Source organism: Dermacentor albipictus, chromosome 2 (genome assembly GCF_038994185.2).
Source record: "Dermacentor albipictus isolate Rhodes 1998 colony chromosome 2, USDA_Dalb.pri_finalv2, whole genome shotgun sequence".
Classification (NCBI taxonomy): Eukaryota; Metazoa; Arthropoda; class Arachnida; order Ixodida; family Ixodidae; genus Dermacentor; species Dermacentor albipictus.
The window spans coordinates 754,368-782,285 of NC_091822.1; the positions used below are offsets into that span (position 1 = coordinate 754,368).

Sequence of the window (27,918 nt, forward strand, 5' to 3'; positions counted from 1 at the left end):
ACCAGCAACACTTTTGTTGAAGTGCTAATTTTATCTCTGTATACTACTTGCGTCTGTATTCTTTTGCGTTGTAAGTTTTCACAAGGAAGCAGTGTTGCGTTAACTGGAACAGTCAAGGCACACAAGACAGAAAAAAGTTTATTCTTGGGTTTTACATCCCAACACCACGATCTCATAAGGCACGCCATAATGGGGGCTCCGGATTAATTTTTTTCCAGCTGGGGTTCTTTAACGCGACCCCAATGCACTGGACACGGGCCCGTTTTGACACGGGCGTCAAAAGAAGAGGTTGAAGGAGCCGTGGCACTTGCTTCACAAAGCCGCACGTTCTTTGCCACTTGCTCGAAGTCAGCCCGCCCGATCTTGTGAATCCACACTTTTCTTCGTTTCGCGTTGCGCCCGGTGGATGGTAAAGCAAAAAGCTTTTCGCCGTCACTGGGTCTGTTGTGGCAACCGTAGGCGCAGCAGCACGGCATCGCAATTAAGCACTCGGCCCTAACACATTGCATAAAACTACCGCGCTCCTTCAAACCGCCTGCCGTACTTTCGTCGCGCAGGCCCAAGAATGGGGGTCGCAGCGCGCTGGAAAGAAAAGATATACAAAAGCGCGGCGCTTGCTCTGCGCCGGAAAGAAAAAAATATACAAAAGCGCGGGGCCTGCTTTCACGTGACACAGATTGGCCAATGGGGGAGCGGAGGAGGCTGGGGCGACAGTAGGAGTGGAGGAGGAAGCGCCTGGGTGAGCGGGGTGGCGGAAAGATCTAAGAATGGCGCTACTTTTGGAAAATTGAGGGGATTTAGGGAGCTCCGACTATTCAAGGTCGACCGACGAGACGCGGCGACGCTAGGCCCCATTATTGCACCCAACGTTGAACCGGGAACCACCATCCACAGTGATGAATGGGCCGCATACAACTGTATCCCGAACTTAGCGGGGGCTAACGGAGCAAGACTGAATTTGCAATGGGAGGCTGTTAACCACAGCATGAACTTTGTGGACCCAATCACGGGCGCTCACACCCAAAAAATCGAAAGCTACTGGCAGAAGGTGAAGCGCCACCTCGTCTCCGCCGGCTACAGGGTGACTCCACAGCTTCTCGAGTCGCACCTGATATGGCTATGGTGGGCATCGATTAATGGGCACATGCGCTGCAAGGACTCGTTTCTGCGTTTATTAGAAGCGATCGCACGGCGCTACCCAGTGTGACAAAGAAATGGAAAATAAAGCGTACTTTTCTGACCCTTTGCTTTTGTATGAATGTTTCCCGGCATTGCTGCGCGCTTCCATACACGGCACGCCCGCGGCGCAGCACTTCCGCAGTAAGCGACGCTCACTTCACCTTTTGAAAGCTCAGTGCAAAAAGCAGGCGATCGTGCAAAAGCCTAGTGCAGAAACCAGGCTCACATCAATCTGCGCTCGAAAAAGCGATGGCATAACAGCCTAGTGCAGAAACCAGGCGCACACCAATCTGCGCTCGGAAAAGCGCTCGCAAGCACGTACCGAGCCGCGCCAATCCAATCCAGAAACCAAAGAAGAGGGGGGAAGTAATGTGTGACACAAGTTCGGAGTTTCGGTCGTGAGCCATTCGGAACACGTCTGCAATCGAAACGGGAGCTGGATTTTGCTGCGGCTGACAACGGCAATAACGGTGAGTCGTTTAACACCGTTGCTTGAATCGTTATATAACATCCATCTCATTACCTTCCAGGCGGGCACAAGTTAACGAACTAGATCCTGCATTACATATGGGCAGTTAGCTCAGTTGCTGTTTCCTAAATAAACCTTTACTTGCGAGGCTGTCGTTATACACACACAAGCAGGAAAGAAAGAGCGATATCGGAACGCGCGTCTCATTTTTCATCTTATTGTAGCCGTGGTCGTAGGTGACTGAGTAGCCTTATCAATATACATATTAAGCTTTTTTTTTTTCGAGTCCGCCGGCAACTTCTTTCGTCCACAAAACCGAATAATCCTTTGGTTAAATTAAGTGAACGTACAGAATTTAATGTATTAAACAGTTGCAAGCATGATAATTCACCCATATTTCGTACTTGTTGGTTCCAAATGTTCTTGCTGTTCAGTTTGGTTTACCGTAGGGCATTTATTTTCGCAGTAGTGAAGCGGTGCATCACGTTCGTGCAGAAAAATAATGCATCAGTTCTAATAGCTTCATGACTTTCGTGCATTTGCTTGTGGAACCAGCAGTGTGATCTCTTCTAGTGTATAAATGAACGCACAAATGTTCTCATTTGTGATCTTCATAATACTTAGGCTGTTGACATGCATTGTAGTTAGGCAGACATCAATTTTATGGACAATAGCAATATTTATTTAACATGCTGCTTAAGCACCCTAGAACGGACAGTGTACAGTACTCACGGATTGAAATAGAACATTCGGAGTGCGTGGCCGTCGCTACATGCAGCGCCCCCCGTGGATGCTCATAGAACCAAGGTGCTGCACTGTGGTATGCTGGTGGTATGGCGCGAGGGGGAGAACATCTACAAAGCAGAATTGCTCCTTCCGGTCGCCAAGAGGCCGGCCTGTGGCTTACCACACTGCCTGCGTGGCGCTGCAAGGCTTGCGCGTTCGTGTGCCGGCCGAAATGGCTCGGCGGTGCGCATTGCCCGTTTTGCGGCGGCGTCTGCTTGCGCGTTATGGCGATGCGGCACGCATGCTGTGCAATTAAGACGCAGGATTCAGCTACGTGATAGCGCCGTACGTGCCTTCGTTTACATGATCAACACTTGCACGAAAGAAAAGAAAGTTTACTTCGTCCGTTTTGTAACGACAAAAAAGAAAAGAAGCAGTCACAGGCCTGTCCTCGTGCAACATTTAAACGAATCTCTCAGTATTTTGTCGGTTCGCCCCTAGCAGCGAATACGGTGGCCATTCTGCGTGGCAAGTTTTCGTAGAGGCTATCGTCCAAGAAAGAAGCACTAGCTTCTCCCATTCTTCTTGAAGAGCCGCCCACAGGTTGTCCGAAGAACACTTGTGGAGCGGCCGACGAGACAGGGCCTTATTTCAGCTCATACATTCTCAATAATATCAATGTCCGCACCTTGCGGAGGCCAGTTCAACACCATCACACACTGGTCTTCCAGCAGGCGAGTGACGGATGCTGCGGTGTGAACTGGGCTCCGGTCGCGCTGGAAGTAAAACAAGCCGTCCTTAAATGGGCCAACCAGGGCGTATGGCATAAGAACGGTGTCGAGGAGGTCTAAGTATGCTGCGGCATCAAAGCGGCCATCCAGGTGTACAAGCGGACCCAAGCCGTCTGTAAATACAGCCCCACACATTGACGCTACATCGACCGCTGCTTGCAACACGATGCAGATCTGGGGTGTCGAACCTGGCTGAAGGAAGCGGAAAGAACACAAGACAATATTTTACTTCACTGCGATTGGTAACCGTGACGACAGGGGTCCTGCTCTTGAATGTTGGCAGAATGCACTGCCTTCAGTGTCCAACCCACGAAACAAGGCGCTGGTGAAAAGTTTTTTGGCGTGCGCTCTCTCCTCGCGGTAGCGGAGTGCACGGAATATAAAACCTAGTTTTTGATGAAAACGCATACCTAGTCGCTACATACCATCTATCCCATCTATCATGCGCTACGGGAATGTAAAGAAAGATAAACATTGGCGTTTTTTTTTTTTTTTAGTGAAGCTGTGTAACCCCCGAATTTGTGAAGGAGTCCACCGGCCTCGTGCTTCGTGTCCTCCACGCTTGCTGCTCCTTGTCCCATTTTGATGTAAACGTGCTCTCGTCCGTAAAAAGGACATTCTGCCACTCTTCCGCTGTCCAGGACCGATGCTCCTGGGCAAACAGCAGCCTTTTGATCCCGTTTTCTGAAGAGATGAAGGGCTTAATCGCCGCCACACAACTACGAAGGCACTTGTGTGAAAGTCCTCGCGTACTACTTGTGTGCTGGTTGCGAGCCCCAGGTCGTTTCGTATTTCTTTCGCCGTCATCTTCGGGTTTCGTCTCGCTGCTTCAACTATACGCTCGTCGTCATAGTCGGTCGTCACCTTCGGTCGGTGTCCTCTGGGCAGATTTGTCAAGCAAGCATCCGTCCTGAAAGCCCGCACAATCCTGCTCACCGACGAGCGGGGGCGTACGGTCATATCGGCGATTTGTTGCTGCGGTAAACCTGCTGCAGACAGTCACAATCTGCATCCGTTCCGAGATGGGCATGCCTGGCATTGCTGCTCGTGTCCGAAACGGAGGCGCGTCTTGCGTTCGCCATATATAACTACCTGTGCTTCTGACGTCAGTACGACCAACAATGCCGGGTGTTATCATTTCGGGGCTGAATAAAGAAGGCAGTTTCTCGTCGGCTACTCCACAGGTGTTCGCACGAAATAAGCTATTCTTTTGTGCAGATGTTTATCATATCTACGAACGCACACAAGGCGCAATCTCGCAGCTGAATCCCGTGTCTTGCTTGCCGCATCGCCAAAGCGCATGCAATGAGAGCGTAGTCTACTCACGCAGGTGTGCACCGTCGAGCCATTTCAGTCAGCACACGAAGGCGCGCAAGCCTTGCAGCGCCACACGTTAAACCACAGGCCGGCTTGTCGGCGACCGGAAGGAGTAATTCTGCTCCGTATATGTTCTCCCCCTCGCGCTATACCACAATGCAGCACTTTGGTTCTATGGGCACCCACGAGCGGCGCTGCATGTAACGACGGCCACGCTCTCCGAATGTCCTATTTCAATCCGTGAGTACTGTACATTTGCATGTGTTCTGTAGTCGCAAACCATTACAATATATATGTGACACCTTTTTGCATTTCATATTGCAAAATTTTGCTTTTTCAATTTCTGATTCAGTAAAAATTTCTGTTGCAGACATGCAGTAATGAGGACGGCACCAGTATAAAGCAACACACTCCACGCACTAAACAGAAGCTGCTGCCTGTTACAACAAGGTCGTTGTGTGGACGTTGGCTACTACTACAAGGTAAACAACACGTGGTTCAGAAATAAATATGTTTGATATATGCTGTATTGGCTTGCTGTTTGCAGCAGATATGAATGTTTGTTCATATTTATGGTTCAGTATAGTTGGTTCGAACATAAAAGAAAACACACATGAGTTTGGCTAATCTGTGCTGTCACTGTTTTGCCCCAACAGAGTCTATGCCAAGCACATCCTGGTCATCACAGGAGCTCCTATCTGCACCAACAGGAAGGGGCTGGAGCCGAATTTGCAAGGCTTTTACACCACGAACAAAGAAGCGCATGCAGAAGAATATGGATGAGATATCAAGTCTGCAGAGGACTGTGTTAAAACTGAAAAGAGTTTCAGCCACCATTCCACCAGCACGGACATTTGGCTGAGACATCCAGGTAACTCAAAAAAGGACTTTCTAGAAATTCTTTGTCTTCAGATGCACCTGCAACATACGACCAAGCACGGACGACGCTGGCCAAAAGATCGAATTCTGTCAGTTTGCCCTTAATCAGCTTCCTAGCCATGTCAATTCTGTTTGTGCCAAGTGTATTTTTTCTTCTATAAATGCAAGCTTTTTCATTGCCCATTTTTGTTAGAGATCATTCATCCTCATCCAAACATAAAGGTAAACCGATTCTTCGCTGATACTTAATACCAGTCACTGTCTAGTAACCTAACATATCTGTAGCAGTATCTTCTAGTGTATGTTGTCATGCACAATTCCTCTCCTGAAATAGCTGATGCAGCATCGGCATGTGTCTTGCATTAACCTATGCACCATGTGCTATGCACCATTTTACTTTTCTTTATGTTTTTAGCCTTCACTGCCTGCAGAGCAGAGTGGCTTCTCTCTTGAGTGCAAGCTTTCTCATTTTCCATATTCCTAGGTCTCGTTGATGATTGCTCTTCTTCCTCAATAGCCTGGGTCTTTGCGCAAGCTAAACTGAAGTGATTGATTGCAGAATCTGGTTTTGCTGCCCCACTTGGTTGTGGTAACTGTGTTGCGTTTCTCGAATGTGTGTGCCTGGTCAGTTGCATTGGTAAGCAGTCCCTTAAGGTAAGCATTTGCTCCTGCAGTCCGCAAAGCGACATAGACTCCCAGTGTACACACACCGTAACTGGTGCTCCCCGTTCGTACTTGCCTGCTGCAGCCATGGGCAAATTGTGCTTGTGGCCTACCTGGGCCATGATTTGCTCAAAATGGAGACCAGCATATGTGCTTACATGGTTCGAAGTGTATGAAGTTGATAGCCGTATGGGTGGAAAGGCCCGCTAAAATGGCTGCCGAAGGTGATGCCCTCGAAAGCGACTTGTCCACATTGAGACAAAGTGTGCGCCACACATTAGCGGCCCTCGAAAGAAAATAATTGTGCAGGTTGGATAGGAGTTAACGCTAAAATGCCGGGTAGTCCATGTCGCTGTGTTGATTGTGGCAGCAGATGCCTGCGTCACCTGATTGCTTTGCAATGGAAGTTGCTCATCTTCAATGGCAACTGTTGGTTCAAATAGGTGCAAGGCTCTGCCCAATCTGTTTGTACCGCTGGTTGTTGCACGTTACCAGACCACCACATGCGACAAAGGCAAGCATTATGCCTGTAAGATGGTTCGTAGCCAATGTATAATGTATTGTCTGAACCTCATGCGGTGACTGATTGCTGTTTAATTTTGCTGTTATGTCACTTGGTTACGGTTGCAGTGTTATCTTTTTTGAATATTGCGGCCTGGTCGGTTGCACTGGGAAGCAGTCTCTCGAAGTAAGCATTTGCTCCGGCAGCCTGCACAGCGACAGACTCCCAATTTACACACACTGTGATTTGTGCTCCTCGTTCAACCTTTCCTGCTGCAGCCATGGGCAAATTGTGCCTCTGGCCTTTCTCGGCTGCGATTAAGCACGAACGGAGACCAGAATACGTGCTTACATGGTCGGACGTGCATGAAATTGGGTGGAAAGGCCCGCAAAAGTGGCTGATGAAGGTGATGCCCACGAAAGCGACTTGTCCATATTGAGACAATGTGGGACACCAAGTGTGAGACACACATTAGCGGCCTCCGAAAAAAAAAAGAAACATGCAGGTTGGACAGGAGTGCACGGCTAAAATCCGGGGTAGTCAATGTCGCTGTGTAGGCTGCGGCAGCAGATGCCTGCGTCACCCGATCGCTTCGCAATGCAATTTGGGCATTTTTAACGGCGACTGTCGCTGCAAACAGATGGGACACTCTGTCCAATCTGTTTCTGCTGCTGGTTGTCGCTCGTTACTAAACCACCACGTGCGACGAAGGCAGGCACTACTCCTGTAGGTAGGCGGCTGAATGTACCGTAAGAGACCCGTGTATGTGAATGCTCACTGTTGCCATATGGTTCGTAGCCAATGTATAATGTATTGTCTGACCCTTATGTAGTGATTGATTGCTGTTTAATTTCGGTGTTATCTTACTTGATTATGGTCGCCGTGTTATGCTTCTCGACTGTGACGGCCTGGTCAGTTGCATTGGGAAGCCGTCTCTCGAAGTAAGCATTTGCTCCTGCAGCCTGCACAGCGACATAGACTCCCAATTTTCATGCACCGTGATGTGTGCTCCTCGTTCACCCTTTCCTGCTGCAGCCATGGGCAAATTGTGCCTCTGGCCTTTCTCGGCTGCGATTAAGCACGAACGGAGACCAGAATACGTGCTTACACGGTTGGACGTGCATGAAATTGGGTGGAAAGGCCCGCAAAAGTGGCTGATGAAGGTGATGCCCACGAAAGCGACTTGTCCATATTGAGACAATGTGGGACACCAAGTGTGGGCCACACATTAGCGGCCTCCGAAAAAAAAAAGAAACATGCAGGTTGGAAAGGAGTGAACGGCTAAAATCCGGGGTAGTCCATGTCGCTGTGTAGGCTGCGGCAGCAGATGCCTGCGTCACCCAATTGCTTCGCAATGCAATTTGGGCATTTTTAACGGCGACTGTCGCTGCAAACAGGTGGCACACTGTCCAATCTGTTTCCGCTGCTGGTTGTCGCTCGTTAACCTGACCACCACGTGCGACGACGACGGTGAGCCATTTACGAGCTCGCGTCAATGATTCCAGCGTATCTTAACATGCAAATTTTATTTCTGCTATTGCACAAGAATGTACACTGCTTGTCTTCTGCCACTAAAGTCGCACGTTCTGTTCACTCACTTGTGGCTTGTTTGTATGGGCATCAGTAGAGGCTCTTGGCAATTAGAACGCACCAGCTACGCGGCAGCGAAGGCATTGAAGCATGCCGCATAGCCGGCAGGACAAGCACGGCGTGTACCAGCGTACGCGACCGGTGAAAAACGGCCATATTGGATTTTGTTCTAAAAGAAAGTGTACTTCCGCTTCCGGATTGAGCAACGTCATCTGGCGTCCACCTAAGTAACATTGCCATTTGTTGGGCGTGTTGGTAAATTGAAAGCATATTTAGCGCCAGCAAACAAGGACGTAAGGGAGACGACAACACAATGCGCTATGTTGCGACAACACAATGCGTTTGTGTTGTAGTCTCCCTTACGTCCTTGTTTGCTGGAGCTAAATATGCTTTCACCTAAGTAAGTTCCATGGGCTGCCGCTGCTTATTTTCGAACCACTGCGAAAGGTACAGTTTCCCTTCTCTAAGTTGGTTCTTTATTCTATGCGGCCTCCTTCGGATGCGCCACCGTTGGCGTGACCATACACGCGAACGACCAGGCGTTGGGATCCAGCATGGGGCGAACATATTCGCTCGCTATCCAGTCGTGGTGAGTCGGACTTTCGTGATTTGTTGCGCGCCCATCGGCATGTTTTGTGGATAGCAACGCGGCTAGCAGGCATTGATCTATGAAAGCTGCAATAAATGCCCTTGTGATTGTTTGCACTACTGTGTTGTTCCTTTGTCCCAAGAGCACGGAGGAGAATCCCACACCATAAAACTACGTGCCTTACTTCATTTAGTAGTCAAGTACTTTGCTATTTCTATCAATGCTTTGCCTTTCAGGCAAACCTGCGGCATGTTTTAATAACTTGGGCTTGCACATTTTCCTGGATGGTGTGTTCTTTCTCACACTGTTTTCCAAAACATATGAACGAGGTTCTACTTATCATCAACAGTGGATGTCAATAACTGATCAACTAAGATTAGCTGATTTACTTTATGATCAACTACTCTAGCACATGTTGCAATTACATAATTGAAGGTGATCAGCAGACGGAGCATGCCCACCAAGAAAATAATCCTGCAACTAGCATCCGTTTTATTTGAGCTATTTGCCCTCCAAGTCTGCCACAAAATGCATTGCTGTTCTATGTCGCTTTGTCTCACATTGCATGAGGGAGGCTTTCATGGAATATATTAAGTACAACAGCAATGATATGCTTAATCTGCAAGTTTGTGGTGTATCTCGAAACTGGTGTTGGTCTTACTAAGTGTACACTCAGCCGAATAAGACGTGGGCCTTGGGGGCTGAGAGAACATGCCTATCGAAGCAGTTTATAACCATAGTCAGTCAAATGACATCTATTATGTTGAACCTTGCGGGACCGCAAAATTTGGTCGAATTAGCAAACCACAGAAACGTGATCGAATTAAATTTTTTTTCATTGCTTGAAGTAATCCATTGCTTTTTGTGCCCTACATTAATTGAAGAGTTAGTTTGGAAAAACAATCTGTTCAATCAGTAATTTCATACATTAACTGGCATTCACTTGTGCTGGTAATGCAGTGCCCAGAAAAATACATTTTCATTGCACTTTTTAATTTTGGGTTCATGTGAAGCACGACATAGTAGTGCTATGCTATGTCTTCATGCCAAATAAAGTTGTTTGGAAAATGGCAATGGAAGACACTGCAGCCACCTTTGGGCCAAGTTGAGGCCGGAGCATGAGAGGAGGATTTCAAACCGGCAGTTGTGCATACAGCTGATGTCCCTCCCGTCCCTTCACCTCAAAAATAGTCATTGTTGGCTAAAATGCTGCTACATTACACATGCATGTTATGGCCATCAATGAAATTTTTCTCGAAGTGCAATTGTCGTACAGAAGCTTGTGATACTAAGTTACGTCACTGAATAAATCAGTGCAGCTGAATTTTCAAAATTTCAGAATTTCATAATTCATTTTATAACCTCTTTGCTTTGCCCAAACATGATATGCATTGGCAGTTATATGTACAGGGGGGTCCTTTATGAAAGGGAACATGCAAGCACGTGGCTTATGCTCTGCGGAGGCTGCTTAGCGCGCAAGCAAGTGGCAGCAAGGAGAAGCACGTCCGTTCATGATGTCATCTATCGGCGGCCAGAATAACCAGGCATGGCCGATAGGCAAGCAACTGCTAGAATTAGCTGGAACCTGCCCATCTCCTGGCATCACTGTTGCGCAAAGAGCGGGGCCTGCAACGCAGCGTCTGCTGCTAGCAAACCAAGTTGGGTGTGCAAGCGCACTGGAAACGTGGAATCGCCAACATACAGCCGGTAGTTATTAGGTACTCTGGCATACCTATATAAATGCCTAAGCATTCTAGGGCTACTTCCCTCGGAGCTCTGTCCGTCCATCCATCTTTTTCTGCCTGTGACGCGTGACACGATGCACAGGTACAGGTATGCACAGGTATACATGAGGCTTCATTGAAGTGTATATGAGAATGCCTTATGGCTGCGTATGACTAATGAGATTTGTGATTATGACTATGTATAGTGAGTACTGTGGTATTAGGGTTTGATTAATAAGACAAAAAAGAATAGTTACGATAAAATTAATTAAGCATAACGAGGATTAAGAGAGAGTAATTAGGAATACTGAAGCTAATAAAGTTGTTAAATTATCAGACTGATCAAGAGTTACTAATTGTTAAATAAATGGGACCTAATTAGAAATAATTAGGGGGTCTTAAGTTTAGTTAGTCCTATTTAATATTTAGCGTTAATTGGATACAGATGTATGTCATGACATTAACTAAGGCTAATGAAATAATTAAGCAAATATAATAAATATAACTGCCTGAATTATTAACGAAATAATTATGTTTAGTTACCTAAGCTAATGTTTCACCTGAGTGCACATCTTTCCTTAACTGCTCCGAATCAAGTGAGGTTTATTCACGCTATGGGGGGAGTGGGGAGCTAGAGCTTTGTACTAGCACAACGAGAGCGGCGAACACAGTCGGCGATCGTCGTAAATCTGATCAGCGGGTCAAGCGCGTCGGCTTTTATAGAGCAGTCGTCGAATGTTCCAGACTAATCGTTCGGACCCGCGTGTCTTCCACAAAGTTCTACACCATTCGCGTCAGGTGACGAAATCAGATAACATAAGGTTCGGCGACAACAGACATCGGATAGAAGCATCGATAACTTTCCAGAAACTTCGGATACATACAGGCGCGTACCACGCTGTGCGATTACATTTGTTAGGCTGCGAAACGTGGTTGCCCGATAAGGATAAGTACACGTGTCAGTATGCAGAAACTGTAGTGGAGTTGTCAAAGTGTGCATAAGCCGACCCCCAAAGTTCAAGTTGGCTTATCCCGAAAGGTCAAGTTTGCCCACTCTCAAATTTCAAGTTGACCCACACCCTAATGTTAAGCTGGCCCACCCCGACATTTTAAGTTGCCACCACCAAATTTAATTTAACCAACTCCCAAATTTCATGTTGGTCCACAAGCAAATTTATGTTGGCCTACCCCGAAATTTCAAGCATGCATTTTCTGTGGAACCCGCCGTGGTTGCTCAGTGGCTATGGTGTTGGGCTGCTGAGCACGAGGTCGCGGGATCGAATCCCGGCCACGGCGGCCGCACTTCGATGGGGGCGAAATGCGAAAACACCCGTGTACTTAGATTTAGGTGCACGTTAAAGAACCCCAGGTAGTAAAAATTTCCAGAGTTCTCCACTACGGCGTGCCTCATAATAAGAAAGTGGTTTTGGCACATAAAACCCCCAATATTATTGTTATTTTCTGTGGACCCTATGTATCTCTGTGGTTATTCTCTCTAATCAATGTTTTTAATTGTTCCTCATGCATCGCTTATGAAGATACCAATCCTCTACACATAACTATTAGAAATTAATGTAACTTCTCACATTACGCATTTTTGTGCAGGTGCAAGGCATTAGGCTGTTCGCGTGGCGAACAGATTTTGCTGCGGTACTCGCTAAAAAATGCATACGCATTAAGATATACTGGGAGTGCTTATTAATTAGCGGGCATATGTTGGTCCTTAAACGTTTCCAGTGTGCTAGCATACTGAGCAGGGTTTGTTAGCAGCAGACGTTGCATTGCAGGCCCCACTTGTGGCACATCCACCTGGCGTGGGAGGCAGTCCAGCAGCCGCTTGCCTATCAGCCATCTCTGCTTATTCTGGCCACCAATAGCTTGCACTAGAAGCGGATGTGCTTCCCCTTGCTGCCTGTTGCTGGCACTCTAAGCAGCTTCCGCAGAGAGCAGGCCACGCGCTCGCATGTTCCCTTTCATAAACGACCGCCCTGTACACACACTTCTCAGCTATGCAACTGTGCGCGCTGTCAACTGGTGTGCGACGCAGTCGATAGATGCAGTCGATATATGGCACCACCTGTGTGTGAACAGAGCTGGTCAGCAGTTATGGTGGCAGAGCTGTTGGACTACATACCGCCATTACCCAGTGTCCTTTGCCAACATACACTTTGGAAGTTGTAGGCTCAGATTTTCTGCAAATCTTGGATGACTGAATGAAGGTAAGGTTGGGTATGTTAGTATTCCATTTTAGCATTCAATTGCCTGGTTTTCGAGCCCAACACATTAAAGTGCAGAGATGGGCAGTGGAGGAATATCAACTTATACAGGGTTGACCAGTGTTAGAAGGAACGTGCAAGCTAGTGGCTGATGTTGGCCCAGCACTTGGCAGTAGCAGACGATGTGCGGAGCATACCACCCCATGGCTTTGTGCGTCTGCACCGAGTTGGTGCCCAGGCACCGGCAGCCGGGACCTCACAGAGCCCTGGCCATATGTGCTCCAACAGTGGTTTACCCTGTACTTGGGTCATGGGTCTAATTTAATGTAAGGCACTTCCTCATCCATAGTAGCAGCTCACAGAGAACAACAAAGAAAGAGAGTTATCTGTCATTCTCTTCTGTTGTTTTCAATGTGCTACTACAATAAGAAAGATTTAACTCTGCCAGCTGGCCATCCTCACGCCGTGTTTTTTAAGCTAATAACCTCCGACAGCTGCTCACCAGCAAAATCACACCTAACCTGAGGCAGTGTGTGCCTCTCAATCGAAAAGAAATGCCGCATCATATAGAGCAGTAATAGTACTAGAAACAAGCAGAGTAATTTTGCAATCAGCAAAAACATAAAAACGTTGAGCATTGCTGATACAGATAAAACTTGGGTTGACTGTAAGTTGGCCAACTAGAAAACACAATGCAATGTAAAGGTGTGATTATAGCACTTACATTTATTTGTGGCACTTCTTGCAAGCAAGGAGTCAGAATTTGGAATTCAGAAAAAGACATGGTAATACAATAATCATTCAGCTTTAACATTCTAGGGATGGGCTGTGGGTTATGAGGGATGCCATAAGGGATTTGCATTAGCAAGATCTTGATGAGGGCTAGTTGTTTCATACTTAGAATTGAGGTGAAACAGCGCGAAAAAGACGAGGACACAAGGAAAGAAATACCACAGACAAGCGCTGACTGCCAACTGGAAGTTTATTTGAAATTCACCGGACATTTATACCTTTTTCAGCATAGGCATGCGCACATCAGTTGTAAAAACATCTGCAAATCAACATTTTATTCTTTCTTCCAAAAATGTGATTTCTTTTCCCGACAAGGCAAGAGAGGGCGTGCTTACACATTTATCGCCTTCCTTTCTTATATAAAAGGCATCTACTATTTCCCTTTCCTTCTTACTCTTTCCTTCCCCTATGAATTTTGTCTTTTCAAATATGGGGGTGCATTGACACTTGTTACAGTGTCCAGCTACATGACTCCCATAGCCATTTTTAGGTTAGTGCTGTGCTGACGAGCTCTTTCATTGAAGCACTGTCCCGTTTGACCTATGTAAGATTTTCCACAGCTGAGCGTTATTTGATAGATGACGTTGTGCCTGCACTCAGTGAAGCGAGTTTTATGATTTGTGGTGCAGAGGTGCCTTTCGCGCTTGTTCCTGCGATTACATATCGAGAACAACTTACACGGGGCACTGAAAACCAAATTAATATTATGTCTATTGGAAACCTTCTTCAGATTGTGTGACAACTTGTGTAGGTATGGCACAATGTGCGCTTGTCTTTTGTCTTTGTTTTCTTTTTGGGAAGCATTGGAACTTCTTTTCTCTTTTTGCAAAATGGCTTCGCATACTGAAGTGATCACAGAACTCGGAAAGCCTGCACTCTGTAGTCACGATATCTGATTTATGCAATCAAAGTTTTTTAAATTAGATATCGTGACTACAGAACGCGGGCTTTCCCAGTTCTGTGATCACTTCAGTATGCGAAGCCATTTTGCAAAAAGAGAAAAGAAGTTCCAATGCTTCCCAAAAAGAAAACAAAGACAAAAGACAAGCGCACATTGTGCCATACCTACACAAGTTGTCACACAATCTGAAGAAGGTTTCCAATAGACATAATATTAATTTGGTTTTCAGTGCCCCGTGTAAGTTATTCTCGATATGTAATCGCAGGAACAAGCGCGAAAGGCACCTGTGCACCACAAATCATAAAACTCGCTTCACTGAGTGCAGGCACTACGTCATCTATCAAATAACGCTCAGCTGTGGAAAATCTTACATAGGTCAAACGGGACAGTGCTTCAATGAAAGAGCTCGTCAGCACAGCACTAACCTAAAAATGGCTATGGGAGTCATGTAGCTGGACACTGTAACAAGTGTCAATGCACCCCCATATTTGAAAAGACAAAATTCATAGGGGAAGGAAAGAGTAAGAAGGAAAGGGAAATAGTAGATGCCTTTTATATAAGAAAGGAAGGCGATAAATGTGTAAGCACGCCCTCTCTTGCCTTGTCGGGAAAAGAAATCACATTTTTGGAAGAAAGATTAAAATGTTGATTTGCAGATGTTGTTGCGACTGGTGTGCGCATGCCTATGCTGAAAAAGGTATAAATGTCCGGTGAATTTCAAATAACCTTCCAGTTGGCAGTCAGCGCTTGTCTGTGGTATTTCTTTCCTTGTGTCCTCGTCTTTTTCGCGCTATTTCACCTCAATTCTAAGTATGAAACAACTAGCCCTCATCAAGATCTTGCTAATGCAAATCCCTTATGGCATCCCTCATAACCCACAGCCCATCCCTAGAATGTTAAAGCTGAATGATTATTGTATTACCATGTCTTTTTCTGAATTCCAAATTCTGACTCCTTGCTTGCAAGAAGTGCCACAAATAAATGTAAGTGCTATAATCACACCTTTACATTGCATTGTGTTTTCTAGTTGGCCAACTAGAAACACAATGCACATTGCGCTATTTCACCTCAGTTCTAAGCCATAAGGGAGTGCTGTTAATGCAACGTTTGACCAATTAGGCTTGTCAAATGTGTGCCAAAATATAATGATGCGCTCAAGTGGCTGCTTCAGAGTGCTCGGGCAGTGCTGCAAAGTTTGCGTAAGAGAGCCACCAAGTGTTGCTGCTAGCACAGGAAGGCTCAACTGATCGTAAGCAAGCAAGGATCATCTGGTTGTTGCCGTAACACAGCTTTAAAGCTGTTTTTCACACTTCCTTTGCAGCATGGCAAAGGCCTTTCACCTGACCTTTCAAGTATGCCACAAGGTAGGTAAGACAGTTTTGCATTCCTTTTCCACAGAAATGTGGCTGCAGCAATTAAGATTCAATTGCACAACCTTGGTTTTGACTATGTGGCAATTACACAAGTGGACGATGCTGCACAGCAGACTGTGTTGAAGTTGAATACAAAACGATGTGTAAAAATGTGGCAACAACAATGGATCCCAGCTAGAAGGTACAAGTATTTTATTTCATTTTTACTCTAAGCACAATTAAGCTATGCATCATCACCTTTAACTAAATCTTACATAAAGCACAATGTGGACACCATCATGCTTGCCTTGCAAGCATGGTATGGCACAATGCATACCTTTGCATTGTAGCGGTAGAGGGTGCAGCGTTATTGGCCACCAGTGTACACAATATGAAAGAGTACTTGTGGATGGTTCGACTATGGGACGAGAAGTAGCCGAAGAGGTCTTCCTTGTAGGCAACTGTGGGGACGCCGTGTGCCACATCCCAGAACGAGTCTGCTGGTGCTGATGCGCATGCCGCCACGGTGAAATCTTGCCTGCCAAAGTGATGGCGAATTCTTTGTGCGGTGTGCCAGCTGCATAGGGCAACATTCGTTCCTGGATCGATGCATACCGTGGTGGCATGGGCTGCCACAATGTGGCTGTTGGCTGTGATGAGGCTCTGGGGCCCTCAAGTTCAAGGGTTGTCCATTCTTTAACGTTAATGCCACCCTGGGATTGAATTATGATTTTGTATGGGCACATGGAAAAGGCAGACCAGAGGGTCCCAGTATAATCGCCTGACCTTTGGATTCCCTTCTGCATATTCTATGCTTATAATCATGTTTTGATAAACTAAAATAAGGTTGAACCAGCAAGCTGTTCATCTGCAGATAAAGATAAGTTACAATAAGCCTTGCACACGAGCAGAAAAATAGAATTAGTGCATACAGAACAAAAGCTGCAGTGTACAGCACTGTCTAGGAATCTTTACTCATCCATGAGGTACAGCACCGATCTCACCAAGTGTTCCCTTCTAGTATTCTGGATGCTCTGAGTCAGCTTGAGTACAAAACAGTGATCCACAGTTGCATTTTACAATCTGTTCACAGTTTTCATTTATGTCAGTGTGGTGACTTGGTCAGGTTGGCTATTTATGGTGAACTTGTTTGAGTGCTGACAGACACACAAAACAGAGCACAGGACAGACGAAGCACTTGTGTAGCCGACGAAAAGTCCCAACCAATGCTCGGACAGCTCATTTTGCTGGTGTGCACGAAGTATGCACTGCCTCACGATACTGCGCACGTGCTATGGAGCACATGTTTAGCTGCTGATAGGCCACCACATTACTAGCAGTATAATAGATTTCACTTAATACACGATCACAAATACATACTAGCAATTTCCTAGGGCCCCAGGGCAAAAGTCCGAACCACAAAGGCCCCGTTGTTATACTTACGACAGCCAGGACCTTCTCTGGTCTCTTGTCAGTCACCTGGGTTTGATTTGCTTGCTTATTCCTAGTTCTTTAGTACATTTGTGCTTTTGCTTATTTTCTTGTCCTGTTCGTTTGAATTTGAACATCCCCTATGAGAACTCTGCATATATCAGGTCTGATATCTTCAACTACACTAGCTCTCTCCCTCTCTCTCTGACCACTGAGAATTCCTGCTGGTTCTAGCACTAGCCCAGGGTGGGAAATGCGACGTTCTGCACCAAAAATTACCCCTACAAAATGTTACAACAAGCCAGTCCACGCATGTCTGAAACTTTCTGAGATTTGAAAGACTGGTGCATTTTTCAAACATACAGAAAACAGCAGAAATATATGGCATCGACCATTTGGGACTTGTTCGCAGTGCCATGTATTTAGGTCTTTGACCCTGAAAAGGTTAAATGCCTTCATGACAGTTTTGCAGTGCGAACACTTGGTGTTGTAAAGTAAGCAGGGCAATGTAATACGGCTGAGAGTACACTGAACAAGGTCATAGGGATAGCATAGAGATAAAGCAGATCCTGTTCTTTTTGCAGTGCAGCAATGCTGCAAGTGTGTGAACTATAAGCTAACTACCTTAAAGCTAAGGGTGGGTGAATGTTATAAGTATTGAATACGAGTTTAATATTACACATTAACTATTAATATTCGAAAATTAACTAGTCCTTATTTTCAAATATAAAAACTAGCCACTTATTTAGCTACAACCTACTCATTTCCGGAATCTATGTCAGAAAACAAGTGGGTTGCAGTCGTGGCGGACTACACGACCCACTACGCCGTAACCCATGCTCTTCCGACCAGGTGCGCAACTGATGTTGCTTACTTCCTGCTACATGATATCATTTTGATGCATGGTGCTCCGCGTCAATTGCTAACAGACCGTGGCCGTACGTTTCTGGTCAACGTGATTGACGACATCATGCGTGCCTGCTCAATACAGCATAAATTTACCACCTCCTACCATCCCCAAACGAACGGCCTCACTGAGCGCTTGAACCGCACCCTTACAGACATGCTATCCAAATACGTTTCCGACGACCACTGTGACTGGGACCTGGCTCTACCTTACATTACTTTTGCATACAACTCTTCCCGTCTCGAAACTGCTGGCTTTTCCCCGTTTAACCTCTTGTATGGCCATAAACCAACACTACCACTGGACACTGTGCGTCCGTCCGCTACAGCTTCAACTAGCAATTATGCCCGTGATGCAATCGCCCATGCTGACCACACTCGCCAACTTGCGCGCGCTCGTCTACAAGTGTCTCAAGACAAGCAGAAGCAACGCTACGACCTCCGTCACCGTGATGTCCATTTTGTGCCCGGCAGCCTCGTGTTGCTTTGGTCACCTTTGCGTAAAGTTGGCCTATGTGAAAAACTCCTTTCTTGTTACACAGGCCGATATCGCGTGCTCCGCAAAGTGACCGTTGTCACCTATGAAATCGTCCTAGCCACGCCCACTACGTCCTCCGCTGTGACAACCAGTGACATTGTCCACATCGCCCGACTCAAGCCCTACCACTCTCCACGTGCCTTGGATATTTAACAGCACCGTGACGGTGCTTTTGCCGCCGGGGGTAGTAATACGATATCATTGAGCGATGCTCCAGAGACGAGCAGCCACGAGAACGACGATGAAGTTGGTCGGTGCGCTTGGCGCGAGCGAGTGTCGGCCTGGCTGCCTGGCTCCAGTGTAAATAGCCTGTAAATAGCCTCTTCTGTCTGCGTCTTTCCACACACAACAATCTAGTCTTGAGAAGCTGCCAAAGTTTGGTAATTGCGAAGTGCGAACTAGTGAAGAGCAATGTCTTTTAAGCCTCTCTGACCTAACGCCAGCATTCCAGGAATCTGTTCCTATGGACTCACCCCTAGAGGAACTGAAAAAAAAGTTAGGTGGCTTAGTGGAAGAAGTAGAAAATACATTTTCAGATATGTCCTTATCAGATAACGTGACTGACTGCATAATATATTAGGTAAGCCAGATTTTTATGCAGAAAGATATTGAATAATACACCAGCTGTCCCACCAGCTGTAGCAGCATTAGTAGCGTGCAATACGTGAGGAGGATTAGTGCACTTAAACACTTCCCTGTCCATGTTTTCAAAGGAAGTAGAAAAAATATGTGGCAAACATATGCTGGTGAAAGGCACACATATGACATAACATGAAAGGGAAAAGGCAGTGACTACAGTGACGGGGCCCGGCACTTTACGATCTGTACTACAGTGACGGGGCCCGGTACTTTAACATATGCGTGCACTACAGTGACGGGGCCCGGCACTTTAACATCTGTACTACAGTGACGGGGCCCGGCATTTTAACATATACACTACAGTGACGGGGCCCGTCTCCTTAACCACAGACGGGACCGGCACTTTACGTCAACACTGTAGCGACGTCAGTGGCCGCACAAGCTTCTTTCAAACATTTCAGGCGGTCAGACCGTGCCTGACCGCCTCCTCCCACTCTTCTTCTGTGGTGAGATGACCGTGGTCCCGTAACGAGGGGCACCGCCAGAGCATGTGTTCTAAAGTGCAGAATGGATCTCCGCAATCCGGACACCTGCCCCGCACGGACGCGGCGTTAGGTTGCCCCTGTGATCCACCACGGCCGCCGCGAGCCGGTCGGACGAACCGTATTGGGCGACGTCGACGAACGCGACCGATCGTGGATCGTCGGCGACGGATCCGAGAAGTGCGGCCGCTCGGGCCCGGCGTGTGCCTACATTGCGTTGTGCGGGAACGGCGAGACCGTGACGGCATCCCGCGACCACGCGTCGAGCACGCACCGCCTTTCCCTGACGGGTTAAAGTCCAGCGCCTCCAGGATCCGCCTCCCCGCAGGCGAGGAAGCGAGCCTGGCAACCTGGACTAACTTCTGTGACCCAACCTCATCGAAAGTGCTGTGGACCCCCAGCTGCATGAGCTTCTCGGTGCTGGCGCCTATGGGGATGCCAAGCACTTCACGGACCGCGGTATTTTATTCCAGTATACTGTCCACAACACCACGTGAATTTCACGATGTCAGCAACTTCCGTGCAGTAATCGAATACATTGATTGCACACATACGGATCGAACGACCGCAATGGGTACTTGTCCACGAATGTACAATCTTTTGCGTATGCACTGTAACACGTATGATGATTATAATAAAGAAAGAAAGTTCACTCTAATGGAAGGCGAACGGTAAAAACACATTTAAAAAGGCACGGCCCATGTTCCTGCTTGTGTAGCACCAGACAATGAAGAAAAAGAAGCAGCGGGTAATTGCTCACTTAGAAGACCGATAAACATGCAGTTCGATGAAATTTGAGAAATAATGATATTGAAGCTTCCAAGACTTTAGAAGAAAAGAAAAAGAAAATTAAGACTGAATCATCGCGACGGAACATCACAAGTCGCTGTAAGCGTCGAAGACCCTAGCTATAACGAAATTATTTTTGAACAGCTCCGACAGTGTCCATGCAACAATGGTAGCTTGCGTACTGTCAAGTGCTCATATGCTGCGGCATAAAGCTCACGGCACGGTGCGAAAACGTGCTCGGAGCGAAAGCGAAGTATTGCGCGAGGACATGCATGCAGACGCGAAGTCGGTCACCGCGAACCCGTGCGATCGCTGCATTGCAGCTTCATTCTGTTATGCTACATTTATTTACACAGACAGCCATCCCACTATAAGAACATATTTCACATAGTTTTCTCAGCGATTGCTTACGTTTCACGCAAACCGGTTCGGTGGAATCGATTGCGGCGACCGCTCGCAGTGTCCCAACTTATTACTGTACGTAGTAGGCAAAGAGATAGCGTTTGTAAACCATTCTGTGCTTTCTGTTTGTCCAACATGATTATTTTAAAGGTAGAATACTGCCATTTCGAGAGTACTTGCAAAATTGTTCAGGAGGGCTGCCGCGTAGTATGTTTATTTAACCTTTATTTAACGCCGACGCATGTGAGGCGCTTCCGACAGATGGCGACTCCGCCAATACCACGGAGGAAGGAAACTAAGGAGAGGCCCTACCCCCTCCGCGCGCTAGAAGAAAAGTGTGGCGGAAATGACGTATAGGTTCTTATTTTTTTGCTGCTTTTTAATTTTTTTTGCTACATGGCCCCGCCTTTTGGGCCACAATGGCGGCGTTGTTCCGATTTTTTGAGCGCTCACACGTGTTGCTCTGGTAGGTTTCGTGCCGTGGCAAAGGCGCTGTGTGGGCGGGTTTGCGTTAGTCACCGTGTCTTGTTGCGCTGTGTTACCTGCACCCTGCTCTGCCGGATGTTGCGCGAGCGCGCGCGCTCCGCGCGCGTAACCACGCGCAGCGCGGCGTGGTTTCGCGAAAGATGTAAACAAGAGAGGAGGGTGGCACAAAAGGCGGGGCATCGCCATGAGCAACGCCAACTTCCGGCTTCACTTTTGCTTCACAAAGAGTGACGTCAGGGCCTCTCCTTAGTTTCCTTCCTCCATGGCCAATACCGACATCTAGAGTTACTGTATGTGCTACCTACGGTAGCATATACAGTAACTCTACCGACATCTAGAGTGTACTAGTACACTCTAGTGACGGCCCCGTCGGTGTAGTGTTGTTGTTAAAGCGACGGGCCCCGTCACCGTAGTGTGGATGTTAAAGTACCGGGCCCCGTCACTGTAGCGCAGATGTTAAAGTGCCGGGCCCCGTCACTGTAGTCACTACCAAGGGAAAAATTGTCATCCAACCGAATTGTAGCACGACGCTACAAAGGAAACCCATACAGGTTTCTCAGAAAGAAAGCCTGGTAATTTCGGAAAAATTTGTCCTGGTCTGGGACTCAAACCCGGGACCAACACCTTTCCTGGGCGGTCACTCTACCATCTGAGCTAACTAGGAGGCTAGCCGATAGCAAAGTGAGGGCAAACCAATCAACTCGAAGCAATGGGACATGAAATGGAAAGCTGAGATGGTTGGCTGAGATGGTACAGCGACTGGTCCGGAAATGCGTTGGTCCCGGGTTTGAGTCCCAGAGCAGGACTGCAAGGCTTTCGTTCTGAGAAACCTGTATGGGTTTCCTTTGTAGCTTCATGCTACAATTCGGCTGGATGACAATTTTTCTCTTTCATGTACTTTCCTCCACCTTGCAGGCTTTCGCGTAACCGATTTTCTGCATGATATAACAATAGACTATGTAGTGGAAAACTGCAGTTTAGCTTTTCCCTGTCATCAGCACAAAGTTGATGTTAGTCACAAGTGCTTCATTATTATGTGTAAATCAGGATGAGACAATACTGCAAGCAGCTCTGAAACCATGAAGCAAACAAGACACAGAAGCTTTGGAAGCTTCTGAAGCTTGTCTAGTATTGTTTCATGTTTTAAAAGACTGATTCATTTCTTTGTTTCATTTATTAAGCACAAGTAATTTCCTCTATGTTGTCCTTGGTGTCAGTGTTTGTTGGCTTCTTATGATATGGCTAATAAAAAAATTGGGCCCCTCGGTTAATCGCCCTTCTCATTCGTTACATGACGAGGGTCTCGAATCCAGCAACATTGATGCCTTCAGGTAGCATGTATGGGTTTATTGACCAATCGCCTTCCCCCCAAAAGATCACGTTCTCATGACGCCTGTGGCAGAAAGGACGTTCCACGTCCGCCACGAAGGTCTGTGAGTGGCAGCGTTGGCTAACACTCCCAGAGTTCTACTAGGTAACATAAATACCCAAGAAAAGTGGATGGGGAAACGGCACCACGGTAACTCAATTGGTAGAGCATCGCACGCCAAATGTGAAGGTTGTGTGTTCAGTCCCCACCTGCGGCAAGTATTTTTTTCATCCACTTTCATATCCATTTATTTATCGTTTCATTTTATTTATTAAGCACAAGTAATTTCCCCTATGTTGTCCTTGGTGTCAATGTTTGTTGGCTTATGATATGGCTAATTAAAAAATCGAGCCCCTCGGTTAATCCCCTTCCTTCTTGTTTAAAAGGCTGAATGCAATTTGTTGTTCCGACACCTTTATGCTGTTTATGTGCTGGTATGTCATATTTAACAAACAAAGCAAGTATCCTTTTTTTTTTTTTACCATCCACTGTATTGAGTACCATACGGCATTCGCTGTGCCTATTCTGTGGACCAGACCACAGGATAAACTCACTTTATTTTGTGGAACAGACCACAAAATACACTTGAGCTTTATTTTGTGGGGTAGTGCGGTAGTCCCCCTACCACACTACTGCAAACATTGAACAATTGAAATTCACACTGTCTAGTGCCTGAACTTTGGAAGCCAGCATGTGCGTTTCATGCTATGAAAGCGGGACAAAAGCTTTCCTCGTTTGAGGAACTCCGATCGGCACTAGCCGACTATGAGCACACGGTTTACGCCGAATTTTGGATTAGTAAGCCGCGAACCGTTCATGCTGCAAGAAAGAAAGGCATCACACGTCCTATTGATGAGAACCTGACCTACTACAGCCCGACGTATAGCTGCAAGCACAGCGGAAGAACGCGAAAATTCGTGTCAGCAGGTGTTTGTCCTAAACAAACGCAAGTTATTGACTCCTCCACGTGTTAAATTCATTTTATTGACCTTTTACGAATCGTGAAATAATGGCGTTGGGAGGGTATAACATAGTACAGGAATAGCATACACCACGTGAAAAGCCGTGAATGTATGTGGCAGGAGCTATGCAACTTCACTGCTTTTATGTATCTATTTTATACAGGACATACAAGATCAACTGCCCGGCCCACATTTCCTTCCTTGCCACCAAAGATGAGAAATGCTTGGAAGTCATTGAAGTGGTTTACAAACACACTGACATGTTGAGTGAGGTATGTCTATTACACTGCCAGTCAATCAACAAATTAGTTTCCCTTTATCCCATAACTGTACTTTAATTGAAAACTACAAATACTGCCCACTATGCTTTCCTTGTTGGCTTCACATGGTTGTGTCTAACAAGAATGCTGGGGCCCTCGGACAATTCTTTCATACAAATAAAGTAAATACACGCAGCAGTAGGTGAGTTCCTGAAATCGTTCTTCCTTGCAGAAGTGTTTCCAGCACCTGCCATGCCAAAGAAGACTCAACGAAGAGGAAACAGGTGAAGCGAAGAAACTTCTCGCACTCAAAGCTAATAAGAAATGCATACAAGGGCACTTCTTCAGTGGTGGGAAGAAAATACTCCTGTGTGACCTTCACAACCTAATAACAAACATGCAGGCGGAGAATGTGAAAAGGCCAATGCTGGACTTCATTGCCTTGCATGTGGAGGAATCTGGTGGCACTATGGACATGCTAGTGGATAGTGATGATGTGCTGACTGGCCTTTTCTAGCAAGATAATGACATGAAAAAGGCATACGAGAACTTTCCAGAGATTGTTTTCGTTGATGCCATTCACAAGACTAATGATAAACGGATGCCATTGTATGTTGTCGTTGTGGAGGACTCCAATGGTGAGAGCGAAATAGTGGCATTGATATTGTGTGCAGGTGAGGACGAGGCTACATTACAAGCATTGTTTTCAAGGTTTAATGTGAACAACAGGTCAACCACAGACACTAGACTTATCATGACTGACAAAGATCTTGTAGAAAGAAAGGCGTTGAAGACTGTTTCCCTGTGCAGTGAGCAATATATGCTTATTTCATGTCCTGCGAACATTTAAAAAGAAGGTGACCATAGAGAAGATGGCTGTCACTAGTCGGATGAGGATGCAGACTCTGGAATTATTGCAGAAATGGTGCTACTCTCAAACTGAAAAATAAATACCAAGAGACCTATAAAAGCTTGCAGAATACTGGTTGTGCCAAGGTTCTTCAATATTTTAATAAATATTGGCATGGATATGCAATGAATGGGTGGAAGGCTTGAAACATCAAGCCACAACCTTTGGAAATTCCACAAATAACCGTGTTGAAGCCATGAATCGGAAGATAATGCAAGTTGTCAAGCGATATGCACCTCTCCACAAGATGTTTTCTGACCTGCTTACTGTCGTGAACAGTCTGCGTCTTGAACGGGATCACAGAGCAATGGAAGCCTTGCTGAAGGCCCCAGTGGTGAGAAACTTAACAAGTTGTGAAGAAGAATGCTGCAACATCTTGACACCATATGCATTTGCTAGTCTCCAAGGAACTGAAAAAGGCAAATGAAATGAATTCCTTAGAACAGTATGCTCATCTCAAAGTGTCTGAGGAAAGCTGCTCATGTAGTCTATCCAAAGCTATGTGCCTGCCATGTAGACACACATTCTTTTACCGTAAAGAGCTTGGTTTACCAATATTCTTTGACAACTCAACACCAACAAGATGAAAAAGAAGCTTTTACAGTCAGTCTTGTCGACTCTCTGCCACAGGTCCAACTGTTGCAGGCCAAGCTAACGTGGTCTCTCATCTAGTTACAAGAAAGGTCATGTCAGAGTGTCAGAAGCATAGATGAGCTATGACAATTCTCCTAAATATTGCGACACTTGTTGCAGAACTGCCAATGTGAAAGTATCAACAGGCAGCGGAAATGTTGAAGGTATTGAAGAAAAGCACTGAAGAAAGAAAAAAGGTGTGCCTTGTTGAAATAGCAGCACGTGACGGTTAAGATGACATCATGCAAATCATAGACAGTACAAGAGAGTGTTTTGTTTCTTGCATTTATGCCTCGGCACTAGTTTCATATATTATGTGGCGTCATGCATTGCACCTGTGAAAATCAACTGTACATTTTTATGGCAGGGCAGCTCATGGACATACCAGCACCCAGCGAAGACACAACAGGGCCCGTGTGCCTTCTGGAACTGCCCACTCTGGAAGGAGGCACCTGCAGCAAGCATGCAGTGCAAGTGGCACGCTGCGTTGCAGCTGCTTTCGGCGATGCATTTCCATGGTTTCCTGAAGGGATGTCAGTTCTGGCTTATATTGCACTTACGTAATTTTTTAATTTTATTTATTAGTTTATACCCTCAGGACCCAGAGAGCGTTACAGAGGGGGTAGGTGCTGTATAAATACAAAACAATAACAGGGGTTCAAAGGAAAATACATTAGGTTGCAGCTACACCAGAAAGTGTTCAGTAACTGCAGACTTGAAGAACGCTTGGTTCTCAGTGGCAGCGATGGAGGGGGAAGGTGATTCCACTCTCTATTTATCTTCGGAAGGAAATAATGTAAGAAGACATTAGTGCGGCGCTAAGGGATGGCTACTTTATTTCGGTGGTCAACACATGATGAAACGTAAGCAGGTTCTGAAATGCAGGTTCTGCTGCTATTACTTTAGAAACATATGAGTAAGTTATGCTTCCTTGCTTGAAAATATTTCACTGTTGTGAAGCTTTTTATTGATATTGATGAACTGTTCTATGATTCTAGGTTTTGTAGACTATCTTGGCCACATCAAGTTACCAGCAACTGTTAGGAATGGCCGTACGGGGTGGCAACGTGCCAGCTTTCAGCCCGCTGCACGTGTTCCAAGCCCACCAGACGGGGCGCCCTTCCAAGAACTGCGGATGACCGGCAGCCACGTGGCGCGGGGTCAGCTCGGGCATGTGGTACGGAGCAGAGTTCCACAAAGCCCTCTGATGTCAACACCGAGAGCTGTGGGGCACTGAGAGCTGTGCGGCACTGAAACCTGTGTGTGTGTGCAACACGAACGTTTCCATCCACTGGGACTCCGACCACGTGGACCTCGAAAAGTGGACGCCGAATGATGACGTTGAACTATGATGTCAAGCGGAGAGCTTATAAGCAGCATTTGGTGGCTGCTAGAGTGTGCTCGTGTCGTGCTCGTCGTCGGGAGCTGAGTGCTCGTTGTCATGCTCGAAATGTAGAAGTGAGCTGTGTGCTCGAATGCTGTTTGCTGTATGTTAGTTTTGCGGGCTCCATATGGGAGTTGCGCTAGACTGCCAATGTATCTTGCTTAAAATGTAAAATATGTAAATAAATCCTGTTCACCGAGTTCCTCTCTACGACCTTCAACTCCTTCAAATGGTGGCAGCGGCGAGGTAGTCCGACGACTCCTACATCTGCTTGACAGCGGTAGGATCGTCCGACGAATCTTACACAACATTGAAGCACAGTGGAAGGCTAAAAGGAAGGGGGCAGACTGTTATCGGTCTTCCCACAAAACAGAGGTGCACGCAGTTCTGTCCACTAAGAAAGTACCTGCTGATCGTGCGGAACTCATGCTTGGATGGCTTGTGGATAGTTGCAATTTGGCATCCCAATACAATATAGTTTTCCACAGGGGAGACGGTGGTGTAATTAATCCTCAAGCTATAACTGCTTGTTTAAGGCAAAAATGTGCGTTGCATAGGTGATGTCGATGCTGTGAAAAAAAGATGTCAATGTATCATTATGCATTTGTTGCTATTCATTTAATTAAAAACACAGAAGCACATCACCTGCTTCAGAAAACAGCTTCATAGCTATCCGTCGCAAGCGTCACCCACTTGACTGCATTTGCCTTTAACTCGGGTGCATGAGCAGGGTGCAAAGCACTCTGCTTCTCGCAGATGTGCACAGGATTAGCAAATACATTAGCAGTGCATGGCAAATATTCTGTTCAGTCAGTTAACCTCGGCTGCAAAGTCAATGTAAACACAATACGACACCTGTGCTACCTTCTGATATATGTTGAAGCTTTAATTTGGGGACTTATCATAGGTGGTCGATGTACGCGTTTCAAATGTTTCTGCGCATGCTATCTTTGCTGCTGCACAAGACGTGCATCATATTCATGCAAATACCTGTTTGTTTTCATTAAGGAGTGGAAGTACATCCCGTACATTATGCA

General features: G+C 46.4%; 1 protein-coding gene across 17 annotated transcripts; it reads left to right on the forward strand.

The window, feature by feature from the left end:
• The first annotated feature begins 1,538 nt into the window (after window positions 1-1,538).
• On the forward strand, window positions 1,539-27,080 carry LOC135919500 (uncharacterized). Of its 17 annotated transcripts, XM_070533393.1 has the most exons (8): window positions 1,539-1,649; window positions 4,853-4,964; window positions 5,139-8,705; window positions 15,660-15,706; window positions 23,858-23,966; window positions 24,187-24,238; window positions 25,865-26,030; window positions 26,496-27,080. In XM_070533393.1, exons 3-8 carry the CDS (start codon window positions 8,526-8,528, stop codon window positions 26,539-26,541), a joined length of 600 nt encoding a protein of 199 aa, XP_070389494.1. In that variant the 5' UTR covers window positions 1,539-1,649; window positions 4,853-4,964; window positions 5,139-8,525; the 3' UTR covers window positions 26,542-27,080. The 17 variants fall into 17 exon arrangements, 9 of the variants coding, with proteins under 9 accessions (XP_070389494.1, XP_070389492.1, XP_070389493.1 ...); XM_070533391.1 differs by lacking the exon at window positions 24,187-24,238; XM_070533392.1 differs by lacking the exon at window positions 24,187-24,238 and having other exon boundaries at window positions 25,865-25,967.
• The last annotated feature ends 838 nt before the right edge of the window (window positions 27,081-27,918 follow it).

Coding starts and splice junctions, on each gene's coding strand:
- LOC135919500 (XM_070533391.1), top strand. CDS start 8,526: ATGGGCTGCCGCTGCTTATTTTCGAACCACTGCGAAAGGTACAGTTTC. Junction 8,706..15,659: donor TCGCTCGCTATCCAGTCGTG/GTGAGTCGGACT, acceptor CTTCCTTTGCAG/CATGGCAAAGGCCTTTCACC. Junction 23,967..25,864: donor ACACTGACATGTTGAGTGAG/GTATGTCTATTA, acceptor TTTTTATGGCAG/GGCAGCTCATGGACATACCA.